The sequence below is a fragment of the Haliotis cracherodii genome, unplaced genomic scaffold (assembly GCF_022045235.1).
Source record: "Haliotis cracherodii isolate W230 unplaced genomic scaffold, xgHalCrac1.p SCAF_5, whole genome shotgun sequence".
Lineage (NCBI taxonomy): Eukaryota > Metazoa > Mollusca > Gastropoda > Lepetellida > Haliotidae > Haliotis > Haliotis cracherodii.
Window position 1 is genome coordinate 69,484,905 of NW_027266308.1, and position 14,568 is coordinate 69,499,472.

Sequence of the window (14,568 nt, forward strand, 5' to 3'; positions counted from 1 at the left end):
AGGTTCTCGGAATCCTGAATCTTTTATAAAACGCAGCCGCGTAGGCGTAATAATACATTTAAACGTTGTAACAACCTTACGCATGTTTTATATTAAGTTATGTAATATACAAACAAAAGAATCAAAATCGGTAGTAATGTGAATTTTATTATAAGAAAAGAAAACACTTTGTGTATTTACCGCGAGATTACTTTAACCGCGGGAAATTCAATTATTGCGGGAAACTTTGTGCCGTCACATTCGTGCGAAGCCTAAAAAGAAATTGTGTGGTTGACATTGTCTTTCAGAAATGAAACCTATGAGATATGCGCACAGCGACGGACACACCGTCCTGTGTTTTGATGATTCTGGAAGGTATATTCCTCAGATTTTAGTCATAAACGGTACATACAGTCAGATCTTTGTTTCTTGTATTCCGGAACACGTCAGGTTCATCGGAAATATACATACCTACAATGAGCAACAAGACACATCTTTTATACACATATAACCCAGGCACATCTGATTGCATATAGACTCAAGCGAGAGGAGTAATGAGCATGTTAATTGAATTTCCTATGTAAACAAAATAAACAATCAAGTCATCTTTATCAACAACACTTTATCGTTGCGCATTCATGTCACCTGTTTGTTTTTGTTTTTTTTAATAAAATTGTACGATATTGTTTATAATGTTCTCTTCAGAGTTTACGGAAACTGATGTCGCCAATTCTATCATGAGTATTGCCTTAAGAGCTGTCACGCCATTGTTTGGAAGTTTGTTTTATTTCCATGTATCTGATGGTCAATAATAATTAATTATATTTATATTAATTTTATCTACTTTGGATTACTTTAGAATTGACTCAGGATTAGAAATTGGCTCTAGTCCTCTAGTCATTGCCAAACTGCCCAATAGTTAATGTATAACGACTAGTAGAAATATGCCATTTTTAAGTGTTTTGCTATTTGTTATCATTATGAGGACAAGGGGGCTAAAAATGTTAGTGTCTACCACTGTTGACTGCTTCTACAAATCAATTTAAATTAAATGTCACATCAAGATGACAGACAAGGTGATAAACTCAGCAAGAAATACCAGTTTTCATATTGATTCACGTTTTCACATATTTCTAATCAAATTTGCAATCATGTTACACAGAACACGACTTAAAAGTCAAGTGTCACCACATGATAGAGTGGTGTATTGGTGTGATATGTTTCCACTATCATAAAAACACAGTTCCCTGAAACAAGATCATGTCTGCTTATATGTTCAGATGACAATCTCATGATGAGTCAATGACATTCATTCCAAGTCCCAGTCCCTCGCTATGAAACTGTTGGAATATTGATCAAAGTGGCAGAGAACCATACTTATTCCTATGGAAGGACTAAAGACGTGTTTTAGTGATCATGATGATATTGATGTATTTCAGGTACATGCTAACTGGTGGGACAGATGGGGATGTCAGGGTGTGGCAGGGCATCGACGATGATGATGCAGTCTCCCACAGAGTTGGAGAGAAAGTATATGCTGTTGCTTTTAAGGTAAAAGGAGATGTTTTCAAGAACTTTGATCATTGTTGTCATTCATACAAATCTTTAAAGTCACATTTCATGGAGAATTATCACATTTTAGATTTGTTTAAGTATACAGTAGTAGAGGGTTATCATGGTTATTCTCTCTGAAATGCTACAAGTTGATCTTAATGAGATATAAGTGTAGACAAACTGTTTAAGTTTGGTTTAGTGGTAATGATTTCTTAATTTGCAAACATGTAACAGATTTTAGGCAGAAGCAATGATTCTGACTAACGAATGAATGATATAGGTATCTACAATATTTTTGTTATGATCCGCTTTTGAAATGGCATCTCAGAGAGAAGAATTCTTTCCTTAAACCCTCCCTTCATTGCCATGGTAACAACATGGGAGGGACAGAAATCAGCATGTAGTGGCCCTCCATGTTATGTAACCCCCGCCTGTTTATTATGAGTGCAATATGCAGTCCAACCGCAAACCAAATGCCCAGACACCATGCAAGTTATGGAAATAGGAACCATTGAGGCAGGTCAATAATTCTTCAGCCCGTTCAGATTCCAGCAGGAATGTTATGTTCCAGGTTCTGTATTTCATAAATCAGGAACCAGCCCAATCTAACACTACGCTGCTGAGATGTCAAATTGAATGAAATGCACATACATTGTATTGACAGAATAATCGTTTCTACACGTCATCAGAGGCCAACTCTGTACAGACACATACCTTTCCTGATGGTTCCCCTGATGGCATCGTGACGCGCTTCACAGGCGCCGTGTCACACATGTGCTTCAACAAGTCTGGCAGTGTGATGGTGGCCGCATCAAGGTATGTAGCATGTCAGATGTAACTCACTTCATGCCCATATCTCACACATGAAGATCCAGGGTAGAATACGTCTTCAGCAACCCATGCCTGCCGTAAGAGGTGACTATGCTTGTCGTAAGAAGCGACTAACAGGATCGGGTGGGATCGTATCCCAATTGTGTAGATCGATGCTCATGATGTCAATCACTGATTTGTCTGATTGATTATCTACAGAGTGCCGTCATATAGCTGGAATATTGCTGTGTGCGGTGTTAAACAACAAATAAAACACGGTCCCCATATCACACGTGTGCTTCAACAAGTCTGGCAGTGTGATGGTGGCTGCATCAAGGTATGTAGCGCGTCACATGTAACAGCTTCATGTTAGTTTAAATAAATCATGAAAATACACATAAAATTCCATTGACGTTTGTTGAATGGACACTAAATCTATGCAGATTGTCTGTTTCAGTGACTTCACGGTGAAACATGTCGAGGTTGAGACCAGTAACCAGAAGGTGTTCCACGGTCACCAGGCCCCAGTCCTCAGTGTGTCTCTCCACCCCCAGGAGGAACTACTGGTAGGTGTCTATCATGTTCCTGAGTGTGTCTCTCCACTCCCAGGAGGAACTACTGGTAGGTCTAAACTTGTTCCTCTGTGTGTCTCTCCAACCCCAGGAGGAACTACTGGTAGGTCTTAACTTGATCCTCAGTATCTCTCCACCCTCAGGAGGAACTACTGGTAGGTGTCCATCATGTTCCTCTGTGTGTCTCTCCACCCCCAGGAGGAACTACTGGTAGGTGTCCATCATGTTCCTCAGTGTGTCTCTCCACCCTCAGGAGGAACTACTGGTAGGTCTTAACTTGTTCCTCAGTGTGTCTCTCCACCCCCAGGAGGAACTACTGGTAGGTGTCCCATCATGTTCCTCAGTGTGTCTCTCCACCCTCAGGAGGAACTACTGGTAGGTCTTAACTTGTTCCTCAGTGTGTCTCTCCACCCTCGGGAGGAACTACTGGTAGGTGTCCATCATGTTCCTCAGTGTCACTCCACCCTCAGGAGGAACTACTGGTAGGTCTTAACTTGTTCCTCTATGTGTCTCTCCACCCCCAAGAGGAACTACTGGTAGGTGTCCATCATGTTCCTCAGTGTCACTCCACCCTCAGGAGGAACTACTGGTAGGTCTTAACTTGTTCCTCAGTGTGTCTCTCCACCCTCAGGAGGAACTACTGGTAGGTGTCTATCATGTTCCTCTGTGTGTCTCTCCACCCTCAGGAGGAACTACTGGTAGGTCTTAACTTGTTCCTCAGTGTGTCTCTTCACCCCCAGGAGGAACTACTGGTAGGTGTCCATCATGTTCCTCAGTGTCTCTCCACCCCCAGGAGGAACTACTGGTAGGTCTTAACTTGTTCCTCTATGTGTCTCTTCGACCACAGGAGGAACAACTGGTAGGTGTCCATCATGTTCCTCTGTGTTTCTCTCCACCCCCAGGAGGAACTACTGGTAGGTGTCCATCATGTTCCTCTGTGTGTCTCTCCACCCCCAGGAGGAACTACTGGTAGGTGTCCATCATGTTCCTCTGTGTGTCTCTCCACCCCCAGGAGGAACTACTGGTAGGTGTCTATCATGTTCCTCTGTGTGTCTCTCCACCACCAGGAGGAACTACTGGTAGGTGTCCATCATGTTCCTCTGTGTCTCTCCACCCCCAGGAGGAACTACTGGTAGGTCTTAACTTGTTCCTCAGTGTCTCTCCACCCCCAGGAGGAACTACTGGTAGGTATCTATCATGTTCCTCTGTGTGTCTCTCCACCCCCAGGAGGAACTACTGGTAGATGTCTATCATGTTCCTCTGTGTGTCTCTCCACCCCCAGGAGGAACTACTGGTAGGTGTCTATCATGTTCCTGTGTGTGTCTCTCCACCCCCGGGAGGAACTACTGGTAGGTCTTAACTTGTTCCTCAGTGTCTCTCCACCCCCAGGAGGAACTACTGGTAGGTGTCCATCATGTTCCTCTGTGTGTCTCTCCACCCTCAGGAGGAACTGCTGGTAGGTGTCCATCATGTTCCTCAGTGTGTCACTCCACCCCCTGGAGGAACTACTGGTAGGTGTCTATCATGTTCCTTTGTGTGTCTCTCCACCCCCAGGAGGAACTACTGGTAGGTGTCCATCATGTTCCTCTGTGTGTCTCTCCACCCCCTGGAGGAACTACTGGTAGGTGTCCATCATGTTCCTCAGTGTGTCTCTCCATCCCCAGGAGGAACTACTGGTAGGTGTCTATCATTTTCCTCAGTGTGTCTCTCCACCCCCAGGAGGAACTACTGGTAGGTGTCCATCATGTTCCTCTGTGTGTCTCTCCACCCCCAGGAGGAACTACTGGTAGGTCTTAACTTGTTCCTCAGTGTCTCTCCACCCCCAGGAGGAACTACTGGTAGGTGTCTATCATGTTCCTCAGTGTGTCTCTCCACCCCCAGGAGGAACTAGTGGTAGGTGTCCATCATGTTCCTCTGTGTGTCTCTCCACCCCCAGGAGGAACTACTGGTAGGTCTTAACTTGTTCCTCAGTGTCTCTCCACCCCCAGGAGGAACTACTGGTAGGTGTCCATCATGTTCCTCTGTGTGTCTCTCCACCCTCAGGAGGAACTACTGGTAGGTGTCCATCATGTTCCTCAGTGTGTCACTCCACCCCCAGGAGGAACTACTGGTAGGTGTCTATCATGTTCCTTTGTGTGTCTCTCCACCCCCAGGAGGAACTACTGGTAGGTGTCCATCATGTTCCTCTGTGTGTCTCTCCACCCCCTGGAGGAACTACTGGTAGGTGTCCATCATGTTCCTCAGTGTGTCTCTCCATCCCCAGGAGGAACTACTGGTAGGTGTCTATCATGTTCCTCAGTGTGTCTCTCCACCCCCAGGAGGAACTACTGGTAGGTCTTAACTTGTTCCTCAGTGTCTCTCCACCCCCAGGAGGAACTACTGGTAGGTGTCCATCATGTTCCCCTGTGTGTCTCTCCACCCCCAGGAGGAACTACTGGTAGGTGTCTATCATGTTCCTCTGTGTCTCTCCACCCCCAGGAGGAACTACTGGTAGGTGTCCATCATGTTCCTCAGTGTGTCACTCCACCCCCAGGAGGAACTACTGGTAGGTGTCCATCATGTTCCTCTGTGTGTCTCTCCACCCCCAGGAGGAACTACTGGTAGGTCTTAACTTGTTCCTCTGTGTGTCTCTCCACCCCCAGGAGGATTTACTGGTAGGTGTCTATCATGTTCCTCTGTGTGTCTCTCCACCCCCAGGAGGAACTACTGGTAGGTGTCCATCATGTTCCTCAGTGTCTCTCCACCCCCAGGAGGAACTACTGGTAGGTGTCCATCATGTTCCTCAGTGTGTCACTCCACCCCCAGGAGGAACTACTGGTAGGTGTCCATCATGTTCCTCTGTGTGTCTCTCCACCCCCAGGAGGAACTACTGGTAGGTCTTAACTTGTTCCTCTGTGTGTCTCTCCACCCCCAGGAGGATTTACTGGTAGGTGTCCATCATGTTCCTCTGTGTGTCTCTCCACCCCCAGGAGGAACTACTGGTAGGTGTCCATCATGTTCCTCTGTGTGTCTCTCCACCCCCAGGAGGAACTACTGGTAGGTGTCTATCATGTTCCTCTGTGTGTCTCTCCACCCCCAGGAGGAACTACTGGTAGGTGTCTATCATGTTCCTCTGTGTGTCTCTCCACCCCCAGGAGGAACTACTGGTAGGTGTCTATCATGTTCCTAGGTGGGTCTCTCCACCCCCAGGAGGAACTACTGGTAGGTGTCCATCATGTTCCTCAGTGTGTCTCCACCCCCAGGAGGAACTACTGGTAGGTGTCCATCATGTTCCTAGGTGGGTCTCTCCACCCCCAGGAGGAACTACTGGTAGGTGTCCATCATGTTCCTCTGTGTCTCTCCACCCCCAGGAGGAACTACTGGTAGGTCTTAACTTGTTCCTCTATGTGTCTTCACCCCCAGGAGGAACTACTGGTAGGTGTCCATCATGTTCCTCAGTGTCACTCCACCCTCAGGAGGAACTACTGGTAGGTCTTAACTTGTTCCTCTATGTGTCTCTCCACCCCCAAGAGGAACTACTGGTAGGTGTCCATCATGTTCCTCAGTGTCACTCCACCCTCAGGAGGAACTACTGGTAGGTCTTAACTTGTTCCTCAGTGTGTCTCTCCACCCTCAGGAGGAACTACTGGTAGGTGTCTATCATGTTCCTCTGTGTGTCTCTCCACCCTCAGGAGGAACTACTGGTAGGTCTTAACTTGTTCCTCAGTGTGTCTCTTCACCCCCAGGAGGAACTACTGGTAGGTGTCCATCATGTTCCTCAGTGTCTCTCCACCCCCAGGAGGAACTACTGGTAGGTCTTAACTTGTTCCTCTATGTGTCTCTTCGACCACAGGAGGAACAACTGGTAGGTGTCCATCATGTTCCTCTGTGTTTCTCTCCACCCCCAGGAGGAACTACTGGTAGGTGTCCATCATGTTCCTCTGTGTGTCTCTCCACCCCCAGGAGGAACTACTGGTAGGTGTCCATCATGTTCCTCTGTGTGTCTCTCCACCCCCAGGAGGAACTACTGGTAGGTGTCTATCATGTTCCTCTGTGTGTCTCTCCACCACCAGGAGGAACTACTGGTAGGTGTCCATCATGTTCCTCTGTGTCTCTCCACCCCCAGGAGGAACTACTGGTAGGTCTTAACTTGTTCCTCAGTGTCTCTCCACCCCCAGGAGGAACTACTGGTAGGTATCTATCATGTTCCTCTGTGTGTCTCTCCACCCCCAGGAGGAACTACTGGTAGATGTCTATCATGTTCCTCTGTGTGTCTCTCCACCCCCAGGAGGAACTACTGGTAGGTGTCTATCATGTTCCTGTGTGTGTCTCTCCACCCCCGGGAGGAACTACTGGTAGGTCTTAACTTGTTCCTCAGTGTCTCTCCACCCCCAGGAGGAACTACTGGTAGGTGTCCATCATGTTCCTCTGTGTGTCTCTCCACCCTCAGGAGGAACTGCTGGTAGGTGTCCATCATGTTCCTCAGTGTGTCACTCCACCCCCTGGAGGAACTACTGGTAGGTGTCTATCATGTTCCTTTGTGTGTCTCTCCACCCCCAGGAGGAACTACTGGTAGGTGTCCATCATGTTCCTCTGTGTGTCTCTCCACCCCCTGGAGGAACTACTGGTAGGTGTCCATCATGTTCCTCAGTGTGTCTCTCCATCCCCAGGAGGAACTACTGGTAGGTGTCTATCATTTTCCTCAGTGTGTCTCTCCACCCCCAGGAGGAACTACTGGTAGGTGTCCATCATGTTCCTCTGTGTGTCTCTCCACCCCCAGGAGGAACTACTGGTAGGTCTTAACTTGTTCCTCAGTGTCTCTCCACCCCCAGGAGGAACTACTGGTAGGTGTCTATCATGTTCCTCAGTGTGTCTCTCCACCCCCAGGAGGAACTAGTGGTAGGTGTCCATCATGTTCCTCTGTGTGTCTCTCCACCCCCAGGAGGAACTACTGGTAGGTCTTAACTTGTTCCTCAGTGTCTCTCCACCCCCAGGAGGAACTACTGGTAGGTGTCCATCATGTTCCTCTGTGTGTCTCTCCACCCTCAGGAGGAACTACTGGTAGGTGTCCATCATGTTCCTCAGTGTGTCACTCCACCCCCAGGAGGAACTACTGGTAGGTGTCTATCATGTTCCTTTGTGTGTCTCTCCACCCCCAGGAGGAACTACTGGTAGGTGTCCATCATGTTCCTCTGTGTGTCTCTCCACCCCCTGGAGGAACTACTGGTAGGTGTCCATCATGTTCCTCAGTGTGTCTCTCCATCCCCAGGAGGAACTACTGGTAGGTGTCTATCATGTTCCTCAGTGTGTCTCTCCACCCCCAGGAGGAACTACTGGTAGGTCTTAACTTGTTCCTCAGTGTCTCTCCACCCCCAGGAGGAACTACTGGTAGGTGTCCATCATGTTCCCCTGTGTGTCTCTCCACCCCCAGGAGGAACTACTGGTAGGTGTCTATCATGTTCCTCTGTGTCTCTCCACCCCCAGGAGGAACTACTGGTAGGTGTCCATCATGTTCCTCAGTGTGTCACTCCACCCCCAGGAGGAACTACTGGTAGGTGTCCATCATGTTCCTCTGTGTGTCTCTCCACCCCCAGGAGGAACTACTGGTAGGTCTTAACTTGTTCCTCTGTGTGTCTCTCCACCCCCAGGAGGATTTACTGGTAGGTGTCTATCATGTTCCTCTGTGTGTCTCTCCACCCCCAGGAGGAACTACTGGTAGGTGTCCATCATGTTCCTCAGTGTCTCTCCACCCCCAGGAGGAACTACTGGTAGGTGTCCATCATGTTCCTCAGTGTGTCACTCCACCCCCAGGAGGAACTACTGGTAGGTGTCCATCATGTTCCTCTGTGTGTCTCTCCACCCCCAGGAGGAACTACTGGTAGGTCTTAACTTGTTCCTCTGTGTGTCTCTCCACCCCCAGGAGGATTTACTGGTAGGTGTCCATCATGTTCCTCTGTGTGTCTCTCCACCCCCAGGAGGAACTACTGGTAGGTGTCCATCATGTTCCTCTGTGTGTCTCTCCACCCCCAGGAGGAACTACTGGTAGGTGTCTATCATGTTCCTCTGTGTGTCTCTCCACCCCCAGGAGGAACTACTGGTAGGTGTCTATCATGTTCCTCTGTGTGTCTCTCCACCCCCAGGAGGAACTACTGGTAGGTGTCTATCATGTTCCTAGGTGGGTCTCTCCACCCCCAGGAGGAACTACTGGTAGGTCTCCATCATGTTCCTCAGTGTGTCTCCACCCCCAGGAGGAACTACTGGTAGGTGTCCATCATGTTCCTAGGTGGGTCTCTCCACCCCCAGGAGGAACTACTGGTAGGTGTCCATCATGTTCCTCTGTGTCTCTCCACCCCCAGGAGGAACTACTGGTAGGTCTTAACTTGTTCCTCTATGTGTCTTCACCCCCAGGAGGAACTACTGGTAGGTGTCTATCATGTTCCTCAGTGTGTCTCTCCACCCCCAGGAGGGAAGGGCTTTAAATCCCCAGTTCAGATTCACCTTCACTAAGATTCTTGGTTTGTCAGGACCATGCCTGTTCTCGAAGTTGGCAACGTCCATGTCTTCAGGCTTTCCTCCCTCATTGAGCCGTGACAGAAGTAAACTACTGCTCCGTGTTAATCGGTCCACCAGGGAGCAGAGCCAGACTGAAGGGTTACCAGAGATCCTGAAGGCAATGTGATCTCCTGTAGGCAATGTGATCTCCTGTAGGCAATGTGATCTCCTGAAGGCAATGTGATCTCATGAAGGCAATGTGATCTCCTGAAGGCAATGTGATCTCCTGTAGGCAATGTGATCTCCTGAAGGCAATGTGATCTCCTGAAGGCAATGTGATCTCCTGAAGGCAATGTGATCTCCTGTAGGCAATGTGATCTCCTGAAGGCAATGTGATCTTCTGTAGGCAATGTGATCTCCTGAAGGCAATGTGATCTCCTGTAGGCAATGTGATCTCCTGAAGGCAATGTGATCTCCTGTAGGCAATGTGATCTCCTGAAGGCAATGTGATCTCCTGTAGGCAATGTGATCTCCTGAAGGCAATGTGATCTCCTGTAGGCAATGTGATCTCCTGTAGGCAATGTGATCTCCTGAAGGCAATGTGATCCCCTGAAGGCAATGTGATCTTCTGTAGGCAATGTGATCTCCTGAAGGCAATGTGATCTCCTGAAGGCAATGTGATCTCCTGAAGGCAATGTGATCTCCTGTAGGCAATGTGATCTCCTGAAGGCAATGTGATCTCCTGAAGGCAATGTGATCTCCTGTAGGCAATGTGATCTCCTGTAGGCAATGTGATCTCCTGAAGGCAATGTGATCTCCTGTAGGCAATGTGATCTCCTGAAGGCAATGTGATCTCCTGAAGGCAATGTGATCTCCTCTAGGCAATGTGATCTCCTGAAGGCAATGTGATCTCCTGAAGGCAATGTGATCTGTAGGCAATGTGATCTCCTGAAGGCAATGTGATCCCCTGAAGGCAATGTGATCTCCTGTAGGCAATGTGATCTCCTGAAGGCAATGTGATCTCCTGAAGGCAATGTGATCTCCTGAAGGCAATGTGATCTCCTGATCTCTCTCTTTCAGGCCTCCTCCAGCTGTGATGGCAGTGTTAAAGTGTGGAAGGTGGCAGACCAATCTTGTGTCAAGTCTTTGGAGGATAGCATACCGAAGTGTTCAGACATCAGGTGAGTTCACGCCAACACATCCCGACATGAGACATATTATTTTGATAATGATGCTTAAGGGATAAAGACATTTGAAATGAGGAGTCGGTGGGTTACTGAAATGCTACCACAGGACCTGACGCCATGTCTGCTTCTCCTTCAGTCTCTCCAAGACGCTGTGTCGCTTGACCTGGTCGCTGGACGGCAAGGTGAGTCAGTAGGTCTGTACACGTTGTTTGTATGGTGCAGTGAATGTAGTCTGTGCATATATATAGATAGGTGATTGTAAACACTGTTATAGGTAATTATTCAAAATTAATTAATTTAAAGAAAATACAGGTTGTATTCTACGAATCATTTGCCACCTTACTTATATTCCTCAGAACCTACTGGTGCCGAGAGAAAAGGAAATAGCCATCTATGAAAACAACACGTGGCAGAAAAGTGTCATCACTCATGAGGCTTTCACTGCGGTATGTACTTTAGATTGTAGGGGCCTGGGGCCGTTGTTCAAAACAACCTTAGTGATACAACTGTCGTAAGTCTATTTTAGGGTATGGGAGTTATCGTCTTAGCGCTAAGATCGCATTGTACAATGGCACCCAGGGTCAGAATAGGTCCCTGGCAACCCATTACTTTTCAGAAAGATGTGTCATTAATTTCATCAGGTGGTAAAGTAACTGTAATGTCTGGCTGATGATGTGTCGGTGTGCCCTGATGATGTGTCAGTTTGCCCTGGTCATTCTCCCGTTGTCCTTCACACTGTGTCCATCTCAACATTCTCCCGTTGTCCTTCAGACTGTGTCCATCTCAACATTCTCCCGTTGTCCTTCAGACCGTGTCCATCTTAACATTCTCCCGTTGTCCTTCAGACCGTGTCCATCTTAACATTCTCCCGTTGTCCTTCAGACTGCGTCGGCCTTAACATTCTCCCGTTGTCCTTCAGACTGTGTCCATCTTAACATTCTCCCGTTGTCCTTCAGACTGTGTCCATCTTAACATTCTCCCGTTGTCCTTCAGACTGTGTCCATCTCAACATTCTCCCGTTGTCCTTCAGACTGTGTCCATGTTAACATTCTCCCGTTGTCCTTCAGACTGTGTCCATCTCAACATTCTCCCGTTGTCCTTCACACTGTGTCCATCTCAACATTCTCCCGTTGTCCTTCAGACTGTGTCCATGTTAACATTCTCCCATGGTCCTTCAGACCGTGTCCATCTTAACATTCTCCCGTTGTCCTTCAGACCGTGTCCATCTTAACATTCTCCCGTTGTCCTTCAGACCGTGTCCATCTTAACATTCTCCCGTTGTCCTTCAGACTGCGTCGGCCTTAACATTCTCCCGTTGTCCTTCAGACTGTGTCCATCTTAACATTCTCCCGTTGTCCTTCAGACTGTGTCCATCTTAACATTCTCCCGTTGTCCTTCAGACTGCGTCCATCTTAACATTCTCCCGTTGTCCTTCAGACTGTGTCCATCTTAACATTATCCCGTTGTCCTTCAGACTGTGTCCATCTTAACATTCTCCTGTTGTCCTTCAGACTGCGTCCATCTTAACATTCTCCCGTTGTCCTTCAGACTGTGTCCATCTTAACATTTTCGCCTGCCGGTAACCTGCTGGCTGCTGCATGCTGTGATGGGTCTATCGTTGTCTTCGATTGGAACACACGCAAGTGTGTAGAAAAGTAAGTACATCGCAGTTATTTACTTCATGCTTACAGCGTCACACTGAAGGCCCGGGTTCGATTCCCCACATGGGTACAATGTGTGAATCCCATTTCTGGTGTCCCCTGCTGTGATATTGGTGGAATACTCTTAAAAGCAGCATAAAACCACACTCACTCACTCACTCACTCACTCACTCACTCACTCACTCACTCACTCACTATGATTCTACTTCAGTGAAACGGATACTTTCATGTCTTTCATAAGTATGCAGATTGACAAATCTTGAAACTATTGACACAACTTGAAGTGGGTTATCTATTGAGGGTTTAAGCTCCCCAGCATGGCATGTCTGTCGTTGCTCCAGATGACAGTGATGCCTCTACTGTGTTGACTGTCGTCTGTGGATGTATACTACCCAGGGCAGGGCATCAGAGAAACTGTCCAGTGTTGTGAATGTATTTCCAAACTAACAGGGTTTCAATAGATTGCATTGTTGTGAGATTCGGCACATCTCCGTCTTCTTCCAGGCAGCGGCATGACAAGGGTCTGAACATCTGTGCTCTAGCCTGGAACCCTAGCAACTCCTCCCAGCTCGCGCTCTGTGATACGGAGGTAGGTGTGGTACCATGCGCAGGTGTATGTTCACCCAGTAGGGGAGAACATGGCTGTTTCAGAGGTCTCAATTTTTCTATAGGGCAGTTTTCCACAGCAGTTGGCCCTAGAATCAAATATAATATATTGGATGCTGTGAATATGCAGCGATTGACATGGACAAGAAGTTGACAAGTTAGCCTCCATTCTGAAGATTTAAACCTGATGTCATTCATGACAGTCTGATGTTCTTAAGAGTCAGTAGTTTGAAAAAACAAGTGTGGCGAGTGGCAAGATACCATGTTAGGGCAACAAGTACATTCCCAGTATTGTAACCTTTATGTAAATAATCATTGTACATGAATTGACCCTTGCAATCTCACTCAATAAGACCTTAGCCGATGCATGTTGGGTAACGTTGTCAGTTGCTTGTTATGGCGGACATTTTCATCGACGCTCTGAAGTAAACAATTATGTGGAACTACAAGATAAGTCTGTCTAATTTCTTAGGAAACATATAGGATTCCGATCTCAGGATACCACAATGAGAATGCATATTTACAGCTGCATGTTTTGCTGCATTTATTCCAGTCTGTAGTATGTCCCAGTGCCTCGGTACTTCATACAGCCAGTGCTGACTGTTGGTATTGTTGGTGCACTCTCTCTCACACTGACGTTTTCTGTTACACAGGGACAGCTAGGGGTGCTTGACCTGGCAACGACAGATAAGGTAAACTTTTTGTTCGTCTTTTTTTGTCTGTTGTTTAATGCCGCACTCAGAAATATTCCAGCTTTATGACGGTGGACTGTAAATAGTCGTTCGACAATCCATTGATTGATATCATCAGCATCGATCCAAGCATTTTGGAAACAATGACATGCATCAACCAAGTCAGCAAGCATGACCACTGTTTATTGCCTCTTACGACAAGCTTAGTCGGCTGTTAGTCGCAGAGGTTGCTGAAGACCTATTCCATCCCGGTTTTCAAGGGTCAGGAAAGGTCGGCCTCGTTCAGGTGATGTAGTCTACACAAACATGCCCACGCAACCTGGGAGTCAGTGTCACAATGTTTCACACACTTCGTGTCGGTCACCTGTATGTTAGGAACTGCTCGATGATCCCAGAAATGGTGGCAGTTGATAATGCATGCAAAATTCTGATCTAACAAAATGGTTTCTACAACAGCCATGTTGAAAAGAATACTTTTGACATGTGAATAGGAATCCTAAGTCTAGTAAAGACGTTAATATAGTTTTTGTTAACATTAAAGTTTAATTTGTTGGGGTGATGACATTTTCTGTCAATGTTTATGTTTCCCTTGCCTATGTCTGTTGAAAATGGTTATTTTTTTCACAGCTTTATGAACTTGCATGGATGATGAAACTGTGTTGTGTTCTGTCTCTTCGTGCAGCCTTCATGGCCCAGTGTGTCATGTCTCTTGGTGCACCCTTCATAGCCCAGTGTGTCATGTCTCTTGGTGCACCCTTCATAGCCCAGTGTGTTCTGTCTCTTGGTGCACCCTTCATAGCCCAGTGTGTCATGTCTCTTGGTGCACCCTTCATAGCCCAGTGTGTTCTGTCTCTTGGTGCACCCTTCATAGCCCAGTGTGTCATGTCTCTTGGTACACCCTTCATGGCCCAGTGTGTCATGTCTCTTGGTGCACCCTTCATAGCCCAGTGTGTTCTGTCTCTTGGTGCACCCTTCATAGCCCAGTGTGTTCTGTCTCTTGGTGCACCCTTCATAGCCCAGTGTGTCATGTCTCTTG

General features: G+C 47.4%; 1 protein-coding gene across 1 annotated transcript in view; it reads left to right on the forward strand.

Annotated features, from left to right (window-relative positions):
* Positions 1 to 239: 239 nt before the first annotated feature.
* Positions 240 to 14,568, forward strand: part of LOC139443110 (WD repeat and HMG-box DNA-binding protein 1-like) — a 37,253-nt gene continuing 22,924 nt past the window's right edge. Inside the window, exons 1-10 of the mRNA XM_071224053.1 lie at positions 240 to 354; positions 1,419 to 1,530; positions 2,198 to 2,349; positions 2,801 to 2,909; positions 10,467 to 10,567; positions 10,710 to 10,755; positions 10,930 to 11,019; positions 12,122 to 12,228; positions 12,739 to 12,823; positions 13,494 to 13,532. Coding sequence (XP_071080154.1) covers positions 290 to 354; positions 1,419 to 1,530; positions 2,198 to 2,349; positions 2,801 to 2,909; positions 10,467 to 10,567; positions 10,710 to 10,755; positions 10,930 to 11,019; positions 12,122 to 12,228; positions 12,739 to 12,823; positions 13,494 to 13,532 — 906 coding nt within the window. The 5' untranslated portion in view covers positions 240 to 289. The remainder of the gene's footprint in view (positions 355 to 1,418; positions 1,531 to 2,197; positions 2,350 to 2,800; positions 2,910 to 10,466; positions 10,568 to 10,709; positions 10,756 to 10,929; positions 11,020 to 12,121; positions 12,229 to 12,738; positions 12,824 to 13,493; positions 13,533 to 14,568) is intronic.